Here is a 14051-nt window from a genome sequence, read left to right as displayed (position 1 = left end):
GTGGGAATACACGTGCTAACAGCTTCCTTATTGGCTTTTATTTTTTGCTAAGCCATTTTTAATGCCATGTCTGTACAAATTTGGCACTATGGTAAGCTGAGTGGGTGCACGTGTAATGGTGCTTATAATTTGCAGCGTTCATGAAAATTATCAAGGGCATCTGAATTGAGCCACTGCCAGAGTTGCTTATGCGTTAGGATCCATTCCCATGCATTTGTCTTTTTTGTGCCATGTAACTGAGATAAAATGTGAAGTTGTCACTGAAATGTTCATGTTAAGCCACCTATTGATTTTTGTTAGCGCATCTTTCGGACTTGGCATTCACTCGCCCGAGGGCTGACCCCCTGGTAAGTATTAGTTGGACAAGGTGGATTTTTCTGGCCCGGTCCTATTATTCCCTCTAGAGATAAGTGGCGCCAGAGCTTTATAACATCAATTCATCTCAGCAGTTCCACTGAATTATCTTCTGTCTAGCTTTGATAAAAAAAAATATAAAGCTTCATTAATGAGAAGACACAGAGGATGCTACTCCAGATCAATGCAAAAAGATGGGGAAAGCGTTTGTAAAAAGGGACACACAGATGTAAATATCTTTACAATGATTAAAGTGCCGCTCGATGTCTGATTTTAGTTTTCTGTAGAAATATATATAATGTCCTTCTAAACCCTTTAATCATTATTTTCTGTGGGCACTCTCAGATCATGCAGGTTAGGGTTTAGCCGCAGTTTTAAATTGCCACATAAACAGAAGAGCCGGCCAATACGGTCCAATAAAACCAGAGATTAAGTTACTGACCTTGATTTGAAAAAAGCTTTAGGGATAATACTTGTGATGTCATTCATATTAATACGGTCTACACAAAGCATATTATGTAACTGTTTTAGGCTCACAAATGAGTCACTTGCTGTTTCTATATGTTACCATTAAAGGCTCAGCTTTGGTAGAAAAATGGCTAACACATGAAATACTCCAATGTATAATTGCTATCTAAAGTTCTTTTAACAGAAGAATGATGGAGTATAACAGTTGTGTACCTGATAAAGTAATAGAGTGGATCCCTTAATAGGTTGCACTTTGTGGTATAAAGAAATACCGCTAAATGGACTGCCTAGTGTCCGTGATGCATGGCACTTGTATAGCTAGCTTTCTTCAAGGCTTCCACATATAGTACAAGAAGGTCTGCTGCAAAATGATCCGAAAAGCAGACATTTGGTACTGTATACTGGAGCCTCTTTCACAAGCAAGTTTTCCATCCCGATGCAATGTGTTGAGCAAACGCTTAGCGTCTGGACTGACTCCTAACCCATTTGTTTCAATTAGGATGTCCACATCACCATTGTTCGCCAGGCCGCATCTTTGCGTTCAGGACAAATCTCAATATATTGTGCATTTTTCACGCAGCTCCATAGAAGTGAAAGGCGCTTGCGTGAGAAACAGAAGGCATCCAGATGCAATGCTTTCACTGATGGTTGCTAAGAAATGTAGATTGTCGTTCTTCAGTTTTTCTTCACGCACGTGAAAAATGCATACAATCCGTATGGAAAAGATGGGAACACTGAACGCACTTGCAGAAAAAAACTGATTTAACTTGCGTGCGAAACCATAATTTTTTTCCTGAACAGATCCTGTCAAAATCTGTATTCCTCGTTGAAATAAGCCTAAGGGCTCTTTCACACTTGCGTTCTTGTCTTCCGGCATAGAGTTCCGTCGTCGGGGCTCTATGCCGGAAGAATCCTGATCAGGATTATCCTAATGCATTCTGAATGGAGAGAAATCCGTTCAGGATGTCTTCAGTTCCGGAACGTAACGTTTTTTGGCGGGAGAAAATACCGCAGCATGCTGCGCTTTTTGCTCCGGCCAAAAATCCGGAACACTTGCCGCAAGGCCGGATCCGGAATTAATGCCCATTGAAAGGCATTGATCCGGATCCGGCCTTAAGCTAAACGTCATTTCGGCGCATTGCCGGACCCGACATTTAGCTTTTTCTGAATGGTTACCATGGCTGCCGGGACGCTAAAGTCCTGGTTGCCATGGTAAAGGGGAGCGGGGGAGCAGTGTACTTACCTTCCGTGCGGCGCTCCAGAGTGACGTCAGGGCGCCCCAAGCGCATGGATCATGTGATCGCATGGATCACGTCATCCATGCGCATGGGGCGCTCTGACGTCATTCTGGAGCGCCCGGGGAGCCGCACGGACTATCAGTATAACGCTCCCCCGCTCCCCGCTCCTACTATGGCAACCAGGACTTTAATAGCGTCCTGGGTGCCATAGTAACACTGAACGCATTTGGAAGACGGTTCCGTCTTCAAATGCTTTCAGTACACTTGCGTTTTTCCGGATCCGGCGTGTAATTCTGGCAAGTGGAGTACACGCCGGATCCGGACAACGCAAGTGTGAAAGAGGCCTAAGGCCTCATGCACACGATCGTTGTTTTGGTCTGTATCCGAGCCGCATTTTTTGGGGCTCGGATGCAGACCCATGCCGTTCCGTGGCCCTGCACAAAAAAAAATTAAAAAAATACAACTTGTCCTATTCTTGTCCATTTTGCAGACAAGAATAGACATGTCTATAATGGGTGCCTGTTCTGTTTCGCAAATTGCAAAACACAGCACAGTCGTGAGCATGAGGCCTTAGACTCTGCTTCCTACTGTTCCACAACCGGAATTAGGCCACAGATGTGAACTCAAGCAGTCCCCTCACTGAACTCAAGCAGTCCCCTCATACGCTATACCAATTACCGTACCTTCAAAAGTTTGGCGTTAAATTTATACTCTTAGGCCTCTTTCATACAGTCAGTATTTGGTCAGTATTTTTGCATCAGTATTTGTAAGCGATAACCAGGAGCGGCTCCAAAACACAGAAGAGGCACAAATATTTCTATGATGGCTTTTCTCTGTAGGTTCCACTTTTTCTGGGTTTGGCTTACAAATACTGATGCAAAATACTGACTGTGTGAAACAGGCCTTATGCATAGGATTTTACTTCCATATAGACAAACCCTTTCCTGTTCTATTGAACAGACCTTAAATGACTGTAAGGTTCTGTGATGAGTCCTGTTCAGTAAAATGGAGGGGAATCCAGTTGCTCCAGCTGTGTTGTGAGTGTATACATACTACCGAGAGGGAGAGATGAGCAAAATATTGGAGTAACTGTGATTTGTTTGTTTTTTATGATCAGATTTTGGTACAAAGTTATATTGGTTTTATTTTTTTTTCTATGTGCAGATCCTGTACAAACTAAGAAGATAAGGAAGGTCCCCCCTGGTTTGCCTTCATCCGTAAGTAGTGTTTGTAATGTTCATATTGTTGTGGGAAATAAATTTGGTTCACAGGACCATAAAGATGGGTTGTACCAATCATTATATGAACATGTTTTCTACTGTGACCGTAAACCGTCTTGATCAGTTTAGAGCTTCATTAGGTGTAAACCCATATTTGATGTTTAGTCTTTAGATTCACGGCAATGATTTGTAGCACCGTCATATGCTCCTGTCCCCTTGTCCCTGTCATTTGAATTCCTCTCATGGGAGGAGAACAGGGCCAGAAGCTGTCAAAGAAGATCTCCTGTACAGGTCTTTTGATGTTTAATTAGTCATTATGTTGCTGAGCAGGAGGACAGACAGAGATTAATAGCCAAGAATCTTCAAAATTTACATTTGTAATAATCCCAATGGAGCTGAAGACATTAAGATTCGGAGGACACGTACTGCTCAGCCTGCCTCAGTAGGACTGAGGTTATTAATATGCATAAATCACCAAGTCAGATGTTCAGTGTGAAACCCTGGTGGATTTTAAAGCTTTCATTAAGCCTTTCCTAACTTCAGCCTAGCATCAGGAAGGCTTTCAAGCAACTAGTTTGTTGATCCCTCTTTGCTCGAAAATATATCCTTAGAGAATAAAGGGCTTTGATGAGAAAGGTTGCAAGGGTTTTGGTTGGGGGAAAAAAAGCATTAATGGCTGTGATAATCTATTGCTATAGGGGTGTTTTGTGGAATTAAATATGCTTTATTCTTTAAAGGAGGAAAATTGTTTGTAAATGAATCTGCATTTAAAGATCCACGTGTAATGAAAATCCCGGCTCATTGAAAGAAGTTTTACGCTCTCTCTCTCTCTCTCTCTTTGGCTTTTCCTCCCTCCCTCCCTTTAAGAACAAATGTGAGGGGAGGGGGAGAGAGATTTGCTGCCTTGCGGGGCACATCTCTTTGTTGTGTAAATGGATGGAGGGCTTTTATTTGGCAGTACTTAACACTTGGGCGCAGGTGCAATTGGATGAGTCATAACTCAGAGCAGTTTTGTTTCAATTGCTCATCCTCTGTAGTCTTCGCCGCCGCAGCGCAGGGCGCATACACTGATCAGGGAGCGCTGATAGGGCTCAGCTCTTAAGTTTTAATATTGGCTGAGTACCCCGCTGAAAAATATTCCCAAAAAACTGGGTTTGTCACCTTGCTTGCAGATGGAGCTGATACGGCTTGCTCAGCCCAGGGCAGCTGTGCTGTGAACCTGCCGTCTACCTGGAAGCCAGGGCTGCAGCTGCAGGCACTCTGAAAAGCTTTTGCTTGCCTAAGCACTTGGGCCCCACTAGAGGCTGAATAGCTGCTTGATAAACAAAATGAACACAATGCTTCAAATCATTTTCCCGAGGCCAGGAATATTTTTTTTTCCCCCTCACAGCAGCTAAAAATAGTTTAGCAATTTACATTTTAACAGTTGTGTCTAATTCAGGGTAGACTGTACTCTGAGCCAGATGATTTCTGCTAGATTAACAAAAAAAAATGGATTAGGAATGACAGAGCGACCAAAACCTAGCTCATAGCCCAGTTCTCATCTCGTTTCTGATGACGCTACTGTTTACCACGTAAATAAGCCATTATTTTTAGTAGACCCATCTCGCTGCTCGGCATTAATTTTGCATTGCAGCGTTTGGTTTGGTTTCTCAGTTGCTTTTTGTAATCTGAACATTAAAGGGAACCTGTCATCTGGATTTTGGGTATAGAGCTGAGGACATGGGCTGCTAGATCGCCGCTAGCACATCCGCAATATCCATTCCCCATAGCTCTGTGTGCTTTTATTATGTCAAAAAAAACGATTTTATAGATATGTAAATTAACCTTAGAGGAGTCCTGTCAGAGATGAGTTCAGCGTATAGAGCAGAGGACATGGGTTGCTAGATCACCGCTAGCACATCCGCAATATCCATTCCCCATAGCTCTGTGTGCTTTTATTATGTAAAAAAAAAAACGATTTTATAGATATGTAAATTAACCTTAGAGGAGTCCTGTCAGAGATGAGTCCAGCGTATAGAGCAGAGGACATGGGTTGCTAGATCACCGCTAGCACATCCGCAATACCCAGTCCCCATAGCTCTGTGTGCTTTTATTGTGTAAAAAAAAGGATATTATATATATATATATATGTGTGTGTATGTAAATGAGGCTACTAACATTTCCAGGCCCACCCACGCCCACTGTGAAGGAGCCCAGCACCGCTCTGCATACTCTGAATCTCCTCCTTGCTCCACGAGGTCACAAAGCTAGAGCACCGTAATCTCGCGATGCGTGAGCTAGCGCCTGCGCAGTTCGTTCCCTGAGGCTGATGCCTGCACAGGGAAGGAACACTGCGCATGTGCTAGCTCGCGCATCGCGAGATTACGGCGCTCTAGCTTTGTGACCTCGTGGAGCAAGGAGGAGATTCAGAGTATGCGGAGCGGTGCTGGGCTCCTTCACAGTGGGCGTGGCTGGGCTCCGGAAACGTTAGTAGCCTCATTTACATATATATATATCATCATTTTTTTTTTACACAATAAAAGCACACAGAGCTATGGGGACTGGGTATTGCGGATGTGCTAGCGGCCTTCTAGCAGCCCATGTCCTCAGCTCTGTACACAAAATCCAGGTGACAAGTTCCCTTTAAGGCAAGGAGGTCTTTGCCAACAGGAGATGCTGTTCTACCAAATCCTCAGGCTGCACAGGGATCACACTGATTTTATCAAGAGATTATTTTTGGATTTGGGAAACAATAGTCTAATAATAATGCATTGGGGCTGATTAAGACCTATTCCAATTCACAGGATAAGGGTATAAATGTTTGATCAGTGGGGGTCTAACTGCTGGGTCCCCCATTGATCACGAAAATCCTGTGTCCCCTGTATGAATGAAGCAGCAGTCGAGCATAGAGAAAGAATAACGTGATGGTGCTCATGGTCAATCGCTGCTCCATTCATACAGGGGACACTTGACCCCCACCAGTCTGACACCTCCCCTATCCTGTACTCTTGGTGAAGCCCCTTCGAGTACTGGTGAATATAGTCGCTGAGGTTGTTTTCAGCATCATATTTATTTCATGATTAAATTCCACAGTGCCTGAGAATTAATGCCGGGGGCTGAATATAGCTATTGTAATGAGACCACCTAGTTTAGAGCTGTATAGGGGGCTAGAGGTCCTGTGAGTTGCTAAACACGGGGTAAGGTAAATTAGCTGGCCTCAACTATAGACCATACAAAACATTATAACACCTTCTTCTGCCATTGCCTTTTAACTCAGGAACTTCAGGGTCTTCCCTTGACCCCTCTTTGAAGAAATACAGGCTCAATATACCACCATTATAAGAAGGTATTGATGAGCTGCAAAATGTTTCAGTTAGGCCTCATGCACACGACCGTTCCATTTTTTGCGCAAAAAACGGAAGCCTCCCGTGTGCCTTCCGAAATTTGTGGAACGGGCCGCCCATTGTAGACATGCCTATACTTGTCCGCAAAACGGACAAGAATAGGACATGCTATATTTTTTTGGCGGGGCCTCGGAACGGAGCAACGGATGCGGACAGCACACGGAGTGCTGTCCGCATCTCTTGCGGCCCCATTGAAGTGAATGGGTCCGCATACGAGCCGCAAAAACTGCGGCTTGGATGCGGACCAAAACAACGGTTGTGTGCATGAGCCCTTAAGGCTCCATTCACACGTCCGCAAATGGGTCCGCAATTTTGCGGAACGGATGCGGACCCATTAATTTTCTATGGGGACGGAATGGATGCGGACAGCACACAGTGTGCTTTCCGCATTTGCGGAGCGCGGCCCCAATCTTCGGGTCCGTAGCTCCGCAAAACATAGAACATGTCCTATTCTTGTCTGCAGCTTGCGGACAAGAATAGGCATTTCTATACGGGTGCTGGCCGGGTGTGTTGCGGGTCCGCAACACACCACGGATGTGTGAATGGAGCCTTAATGGAATCTATCACCAGCGGCCTCACATCAGGCTGGTTGCATAGACACGTAGCTGTGGTTCACCTGATTGAAATTCTGTGTTTTTTATTGATCTGATGCTCCATTCCACAGTTCTGATACTTTCTTAATGTGCAATTCACCCATTTTGGTGCAATGAGTCGCCATTGCACTTGTTACTCCCAAGCTCCACTCCTTTCCGTGACCAGACCTTTTCTTCTTTGCCACTGTCTGGCCCTGTCGATCAAAGCAGCAAAGAGGGTGGGGGCTGGGAACAGAAATGAATGGAGCTTGGGTGCAACAAAAGCAGGGGGTGACACCCTCATTGCACCAAAGACCAAATTTGCATATTAAGAACAAGTATTCGAACTTCAGAATGGAGCCTCAGATCAAGAAAAGAAAGTGTTTCAATCAGATGAAGTACGGTTATGTGTCTATGCAAACAGTTTGAGGAGGAGGTTGCTGGGGACAGATTCTCTTTAAAGTAGCGTGATAAAATAGAAGCCATTTTAATGAGACCATGATTAGTCAGTCTTTAGATGATGCCACCCTTAAAACACAAGCTTTAAACTTTGTGTCTTTTTTTTTTTTCTTTCTTTAATACGCTCGTTGAGAACCTTTTTTAAGCTACTTTCGCACTTGCTTATTTGCCTGATCTGACAGGGATCAGCAAAAACTTTTCAGTTTCTGATAATACAACCAGCTGCATCCGTTATGAACGGATCCTTTTGTATTATCTTTAACACACCCAAGACACAGAGTCAGAGAAAACAGATCTGGCACTATTGATTTGCATTGTGTGTCATGCCGTAACCCGTTTTGCTCCGCATCCCATGCCGGACAGAAAACCGCAGCTTGCGGCGGTTTTCTCTCCAGTGAGGGAGCGCATCGGAACGGAATGTATTCTGGAGCATTCCATTCTGTTCAGTTCTGTCCCCATTTGACAATGAATGGGGACAAAATTTTCTCTGGTATTGAGATCCTCTGCCGGATCTCAATACCGGAACAGTTAACGCAAGTGTGAAAGTAACCTTATGTGAGTAAACAAGTTTAATTTGCTTTTGACATTGTTTTGGTTTGAATCGCCAGTTTTTTGTTAGTTTTTTTTCTAATTTTTGTTTCCTCTGCATCATCTTTTTGAGTGTCTGGATAATAGCTCCACCTGCAGGCTAATTATAAAAACTGCATATGAGCAGCAGCCTAGGGACTTGTTCTATGCAGTTCTCTTACGTTGCATTGTTTGAGTTTAATGAGAAGTAGCTAAATGCCCTGCGTGTGGGTAAAGAAGCAGACATGAGCTTCCCAGCAGGGCGCCATGCATTCTTCTAGCAGTTTAGCAGCAGCTCGGGGCGTTCACATACAATACTGGAGAACTGTGTTAAATGCGCACACAACTCCCACCTTTTACTCTTGGGCTTCAGTGGGCTATCTCCAGCCTAGCGTATCCTCAAGTGCCCTCTAGAATGGTAGAAGGCTGCCATTATTCAGAAAGGCTATTCCATTTACATGGATTTTGCCTATCTGCTTTTTGTTGACCCTATATTTCTGTATACCTCTGTCCAGTACAAATATGTATGGTATTTTAGGTCTTGACTGTGCCACATTACAACTGCGTTTCTCCGGTCTTCCTGTGAGGTCCGTGCGTTCAATGTGTTTACAGAGAGATCATTATACAAGCCGTATTGGTTAATCGTGGTCCTGATAGAGTCTAAATATTTACTGGTGTGAATTACGGTCCTCAGCCGGGCTTTATATCCGGAAATATTTACCATAAGAAAGGCATTTCTTTCCACTTGTAAAGTGATTCTTAGAATCAAGTGCCCTCTTTTTCAACAGGGCAGTGGTGGTTTAGGTATGGGTGCATGCTGGACTGATGTTGCTTGATTTCTGGAACTCTCATCCACTTGGTGCTTTCCTAAATGTGTTAAGTAGAACTTTTGGTCTGTCCTAAAGATCTGTGGGGGTCCAGCAGAGGCCGAACCCCTGTCCCCTATTACACTTGACATTGTCGCCCAGAATATTGATTTTAACACGCACTCCGCAGGCCGAGGCAATACTACCGCAGGATTATATGAGTAATTTTGTCTTTCAGAGTGCTTGAGGTTTTGCGGTGGAGTAAAGTGGGATGAAATTTAATACTCTTTACTGACAGTAAGCTTACATGACAATTGATTTTCGTTGCCGTTCTAAAGAGTAAGGCTCATGTACACGAACGCATTTTCTTTCCGTGTCCGTTTAGTTTTTTTTGCGGACCGTATACGGAACCATTAATTTCAATGGGTCCCCCAAAAAAACGGAAGTTACTCCGTGTGCATTCCATTTCCTTTTGTCCGTATTTCCATTCCGCCAAAAAATAGAACATGTCCTATTATTGTCCGTATACGGACAAGGATAGTACTGTTCTATTAGGGGCCAGCTGTTCCGTTCCGCAAAATACAGAACGGACACGGACGTCATCCGTATTTTTTGCGGACTGCAAAATACATACGGTCGTCTGCATGAGCCCTAATTCAAATCGCACTTGATGTCTGCAGATGTTAACCTTTTGTCCCTGCAAGGATGCCGTGGTGAAGTCCTGCCTAGCAGTTAAAGGGGGAGAATGTATTTATAAACCAGCCTAAAACCATAAGATAACAATGTTGGAAAATGCTGATCTTACTGTTTTGGCACCATTTCAGATGCCCAGCTCAGGTAACCTGTCGCATAGTGATGTCCTCTTAGGCTGGGTTCACACTTGAGCGTTTTACAGCGCGTTCAAACGCACTGTAAAACGCTCAACACATGAAAACCAATGCTTCCCTATTGCCCTGGTTCTCACTTGAGCGTTTTACAGCGCGTTTGAACGCGCTGAAAAACGCCCTACGCTCAAACAAGTTCTTGAGCTTCTTTGGGGCGTTTTGACGCGCGTTTGTGGCCATAGGACACTGCAGTCAATCACACAAACGCGCGTTTACTATTGCAAAAAACGCGCATAAAAACGCGCGTTAAACGCGCATATAAAATGCGCTCAAGTGTGAACCCAGCCTTAAGGCTGACACTTGATCGCACTGGCATATACTCAGTTGTGTTCTCATATCCGTGCACACACGTGACTCCTCGTGTTAGAAGTGTTGGTTTTAAGTCAGCCTCCATTTCTGAACCACCGGTTGTACACCGCCCACATGGGAACACTAGTGCGTTAACACGCAGCCTTCCATGTGTAATTAGAGGAGGCTCCCTGTGCGTCAGACCATGTAATCTGTTTGTGTTCAGTGAAACCGTTTGTTTAGCTGCCCAGTGCTGCCTTGTGAATGGAAACAATTTGGGCTAGGCAGTGCAGGTCAGTTCACTGCTACTTTGCTGACGACATAGTATCTGAAATAAAGTTTAAAAAGTCAACTCGCTCTACAGCTGACTTATGTCAGAGGGAGTAGGCAGATTAACCCTTCTAGGAGGAATTATTGGCACTGTGCAAGGAGATTTTAGTTTTTTTCTAAAGTAGATTTTTCTGTCATCAACAAGGTTAAACAAAAAAAAAAAATCAAGCAAAATGCAGAAAACATGAAATTTGTCATTAAAAAAAAAAGAACCTGTTCTCTTCCATTCTTCATATTAATTCTTAACTCACACTTTTTTGTCCATTAATAAAACTGTACAAAGACTTTTGTTTCTTTCTATACAAGATACTGAAACTGTTCTGAACGGGTTGTGCTTTAGAGATGTTTGTACTCCATCTTGTATCCTTTTTTGTTTCATTTAGGCCCTTTTCACACGGGTGAGAATTCCGCGCGGGTGCAATGCATGAGGTGAACGCATTGCACCCGCACGGACCCATTCACTTCAATGGGGCTGTTCAGATGAGCGGTGATTTTCACACATCACTTGTTGAAAATCACAGCATGTTCTATATTCTGCATTTTTCACGCAACGCATGCCGCATAGAAGTGAATGGGTCTGCGTGAAAATTGCAAGCAAGTGCGGATGCAGTGCGGTTTTTTTTTTTTTTTTTTTTTTTTTAATATATATATATATATATATATATATATATATATATATATATATATATATATAATTTTTTTTTTTTTTCATGCATGGTTGCTAGGAGATGATAGGGATGAGCAACCCCATTAAAGTGTATTCACTGTATTATTTTCCCTTATAACATGGTTATAAGGGAAAATATTAGCATTCTTAATAAAGAATGCTTACTAAAATGTGGCTTGAGGGGTAAAAAAAAAAATATTAACTCACCTCATCCTCTTGTTCGCGCAGCCGGCATCGTCTTCTTTCTTTCTTCTTTCAGGACCTGAAAAATAGATGACGTAATCCTTCTATCTTCATTCAGCAGGACCTGTGCTAACGTTACCACGCTCACCACGTGGTGAGTGTGATTACGTCATCAAAGGTCCTTTTGCAGGTCCTCGAAGAAGAAGACAATGCCGGCTGCGCGAACAAGTGGATGAGGTGAGTTTTTTATTTTTATTTTTTAACCTATCAAGCCACATTTTAGTAAGCATTCTGTATTAAGAATGCTATTATTTTCCCTTATAACCATGTTATAAGGGAAAATAATAAAATCTACAAAAAACACCTAACCCAAACCCGAACTTCAGTGAAGAAGTCCGGGTTCGGGTCTGGGTACCACATTCAGTTTTTTATCACGCACGTGCAAAACGCATTGCACCCACACGATAAAAACTGAACAACGCAATCGCAGTCAAAAACGGACAAAAATTGCGTGCACACTCACTCGTGCAGGTTTCCCTTAATGCACACACGGCGCATCCGGATCAAATCCTGGACGCCCGTGTGAAAGAGGCCTTAAACTGGCCGTACACGTCTACCCAGGCAGTCTAAGGGTCTATTCACACATCCGTGTGTGTTTTGCGGATCCGCAAAACACGGACAGCGGCAATGTGCGTTCCGTATTTTGCGGACTGCACATTGCCGGCACTAATAGAATATGCCTATTCTTGTCCGCTATTGCGGACAATAATAGGACATGTTCTATTTTTTTCGGGATTGGAATTGCGGACCCATAGAATTGCAGACTCATTCATAGAAATGAATGGGTCCACATTTCTGTTCAGCAAAATGCGGATGTGTGAATGGAGCCTAATGGAAGGTGTCGGGGGAGAATAAGAAGGATCGAGCATATCCTCTCCATGATGAAATGCTAAGTTAGCTCACCACAGCCAAGGCACCGCAAAAATACACCTCACAAACTGTTTTCTGTCATTTTTAACCTAATGGGACAGCTTTACTAATATTGTCTTAACTTAGACTCAACAGTCCAAAACTGCGCAGGATTCATCACCGTGGCAGATGATATTCCATGATGAATCTGGTGCACCTTTACATTGTCTAGCGTAAGTTTATACCACTTACTAGTTGGTTTAGGCAACTTTCACACTAGCATTAAAGTTTTCCGGCATTAAGTTCCGTGATAGGGGCCCAATACCGTGAAAAAAACGCATCAGTTTTCTCCTACTGCATTCTGAATGGAAAGCAATTCGTTCAGTATGCATCAGGATGTCTTCCGTTCCGCATGCTGCGGTATTTTCTCCTGCCAAATTTCCGAAACATGCCTGGTCCGGCATTAATTTCCATTAAAATGTATTAATGATGGATCCGGTATCAAGTGTTTATGAAATTACCACATTGACAGATCCGGTTTTCCGGCCTGCGCATGCGCAGACCTTTAAAAATGTGAAAAATAAATAAATACTGCATCTGTTTTTCTGGATGACACCGGAGAGACGGATATGGTATTTCAATGCATTTGTCAGACTGATCCGCATGTGGAAACAAATGATATCCGTTTGCATATGGATTTCCGGATCTGGATTCTTCTAACGATAGTGTGAAAGTACCCTTACTGTGCGCCAGAATTATACGCCAAAATTCTGGTGCCGTTCTGCTGCACAGTTTTGCAAATTATACCACACCTTTTTTCCAGTGAAGCTGCACCCCCTAAGACACGTAATATTAGAAATGGCATGTGTGCCAGATTTCTGCCTCCGCTTTAGCATTTCTGTCCCATTTGTTCCACATTTACTACGAGTCGAGAAATCCATCCGGTACCATATCTATTGATTTCAATGTGATTTTTCTGATGCCAGGTGCCATCAGCTGGCTCAGTTGCGTGTGTTGTCAAGTTTGTATTTCACAGGCAGAGCAGCACAAAAAACAATGAATTCCACTAGATTTTGGGATCTGTCAGGATCTGTTGTGCTTTCAACCAAAACAAAAACTTTGAAGCAGAGCAGAATGTTATTGGAAGTAGGGCTTACATTGTTTAGGCTCAACAGAACTAGTATTTCCAGCAGAGGTAGTGTAGGTAGGGAAATAACCTGCAAAATATTAGCTATAATTTCATGTATTGCTGGAGAGGAGCTGCTGCAGTTATGAGAAGGGCAGTTATCACTCTTTCATAGAGCTCAGGGGGCCAAAGTAAGCAGAAAATTAAAGGTATTTTCTGAGATTTTAATACTGATGACCTATCCTCAGGATAGGTCATCAATATCAGATCATCTGTTTAGAGACGGCTGTGCTCATTTTTTAAAATTATTTTTTAACCTGCTCGCCATCGACATCGCAGTGATGAGCAGGTGTAATTACAAGAAGCCGCCCCATTCACTTCTGTGCGACTGCTCGTTCCTATACACTTGAGTAGAAAGTAGCTGTCCCATAAAAGTGAGCGGGACGGCTTCTTGTAATACCCCCGCCTGACGCTGCAATGTCGACGGTGAGCAGGTAAACAATGAAGGGATAGGTCAAATCCCAGAAAACCCCTAGACCCCATTGATGCTTTTCTCATGCCAAAGTACTCCCTTATCTTGTCAAGAAGATGTTA

General features: G+C 43.3%; 1 protein-coding gene across 7 annotated transcripts in view; it reads left to right on the top strand.

Annotated features, from left to right (window-relative positions):
- TCF12 (transcription factor 12) overlaps window positions 1-14051 on the top strand; it is a 171948-nt gene that overhangs the window by 119575 nt on the left and 38322 nt on the right. For all 7 annotated transcript variants that reach the window (XM_040413898.1, XM_040413902.1, XM_040413903.1 and 4 more), the window contains one exon: window positions 3225-3277. In XM_040413898.1, coding sequence (XP_040269832.1) covers window positions 3225-3277 — 53 coding nt within the window. The remainder of the gene's footprint in view (window positions 1-3224; window positions 3278-14051) is intronic.

This window comes from Bufo bufo, chromosome 1 (genome assembly GCF_905171765.1).
Source record: "Bufo bufo chromosome 1, aBufBuf1.1, whole genome shotgun sequence".
Classification (NCBI taxonomy): domain Eukaryota; kingdom Metazoa; phylum Chordata; class Amphibia; order Anura; family Bufonidae; genus Bufo; species Bufo bufo.
Note: the sequence above shows the minus strand (reverse complement) of the source record. Positions and strands in the feature narration are given on the sequence as shown.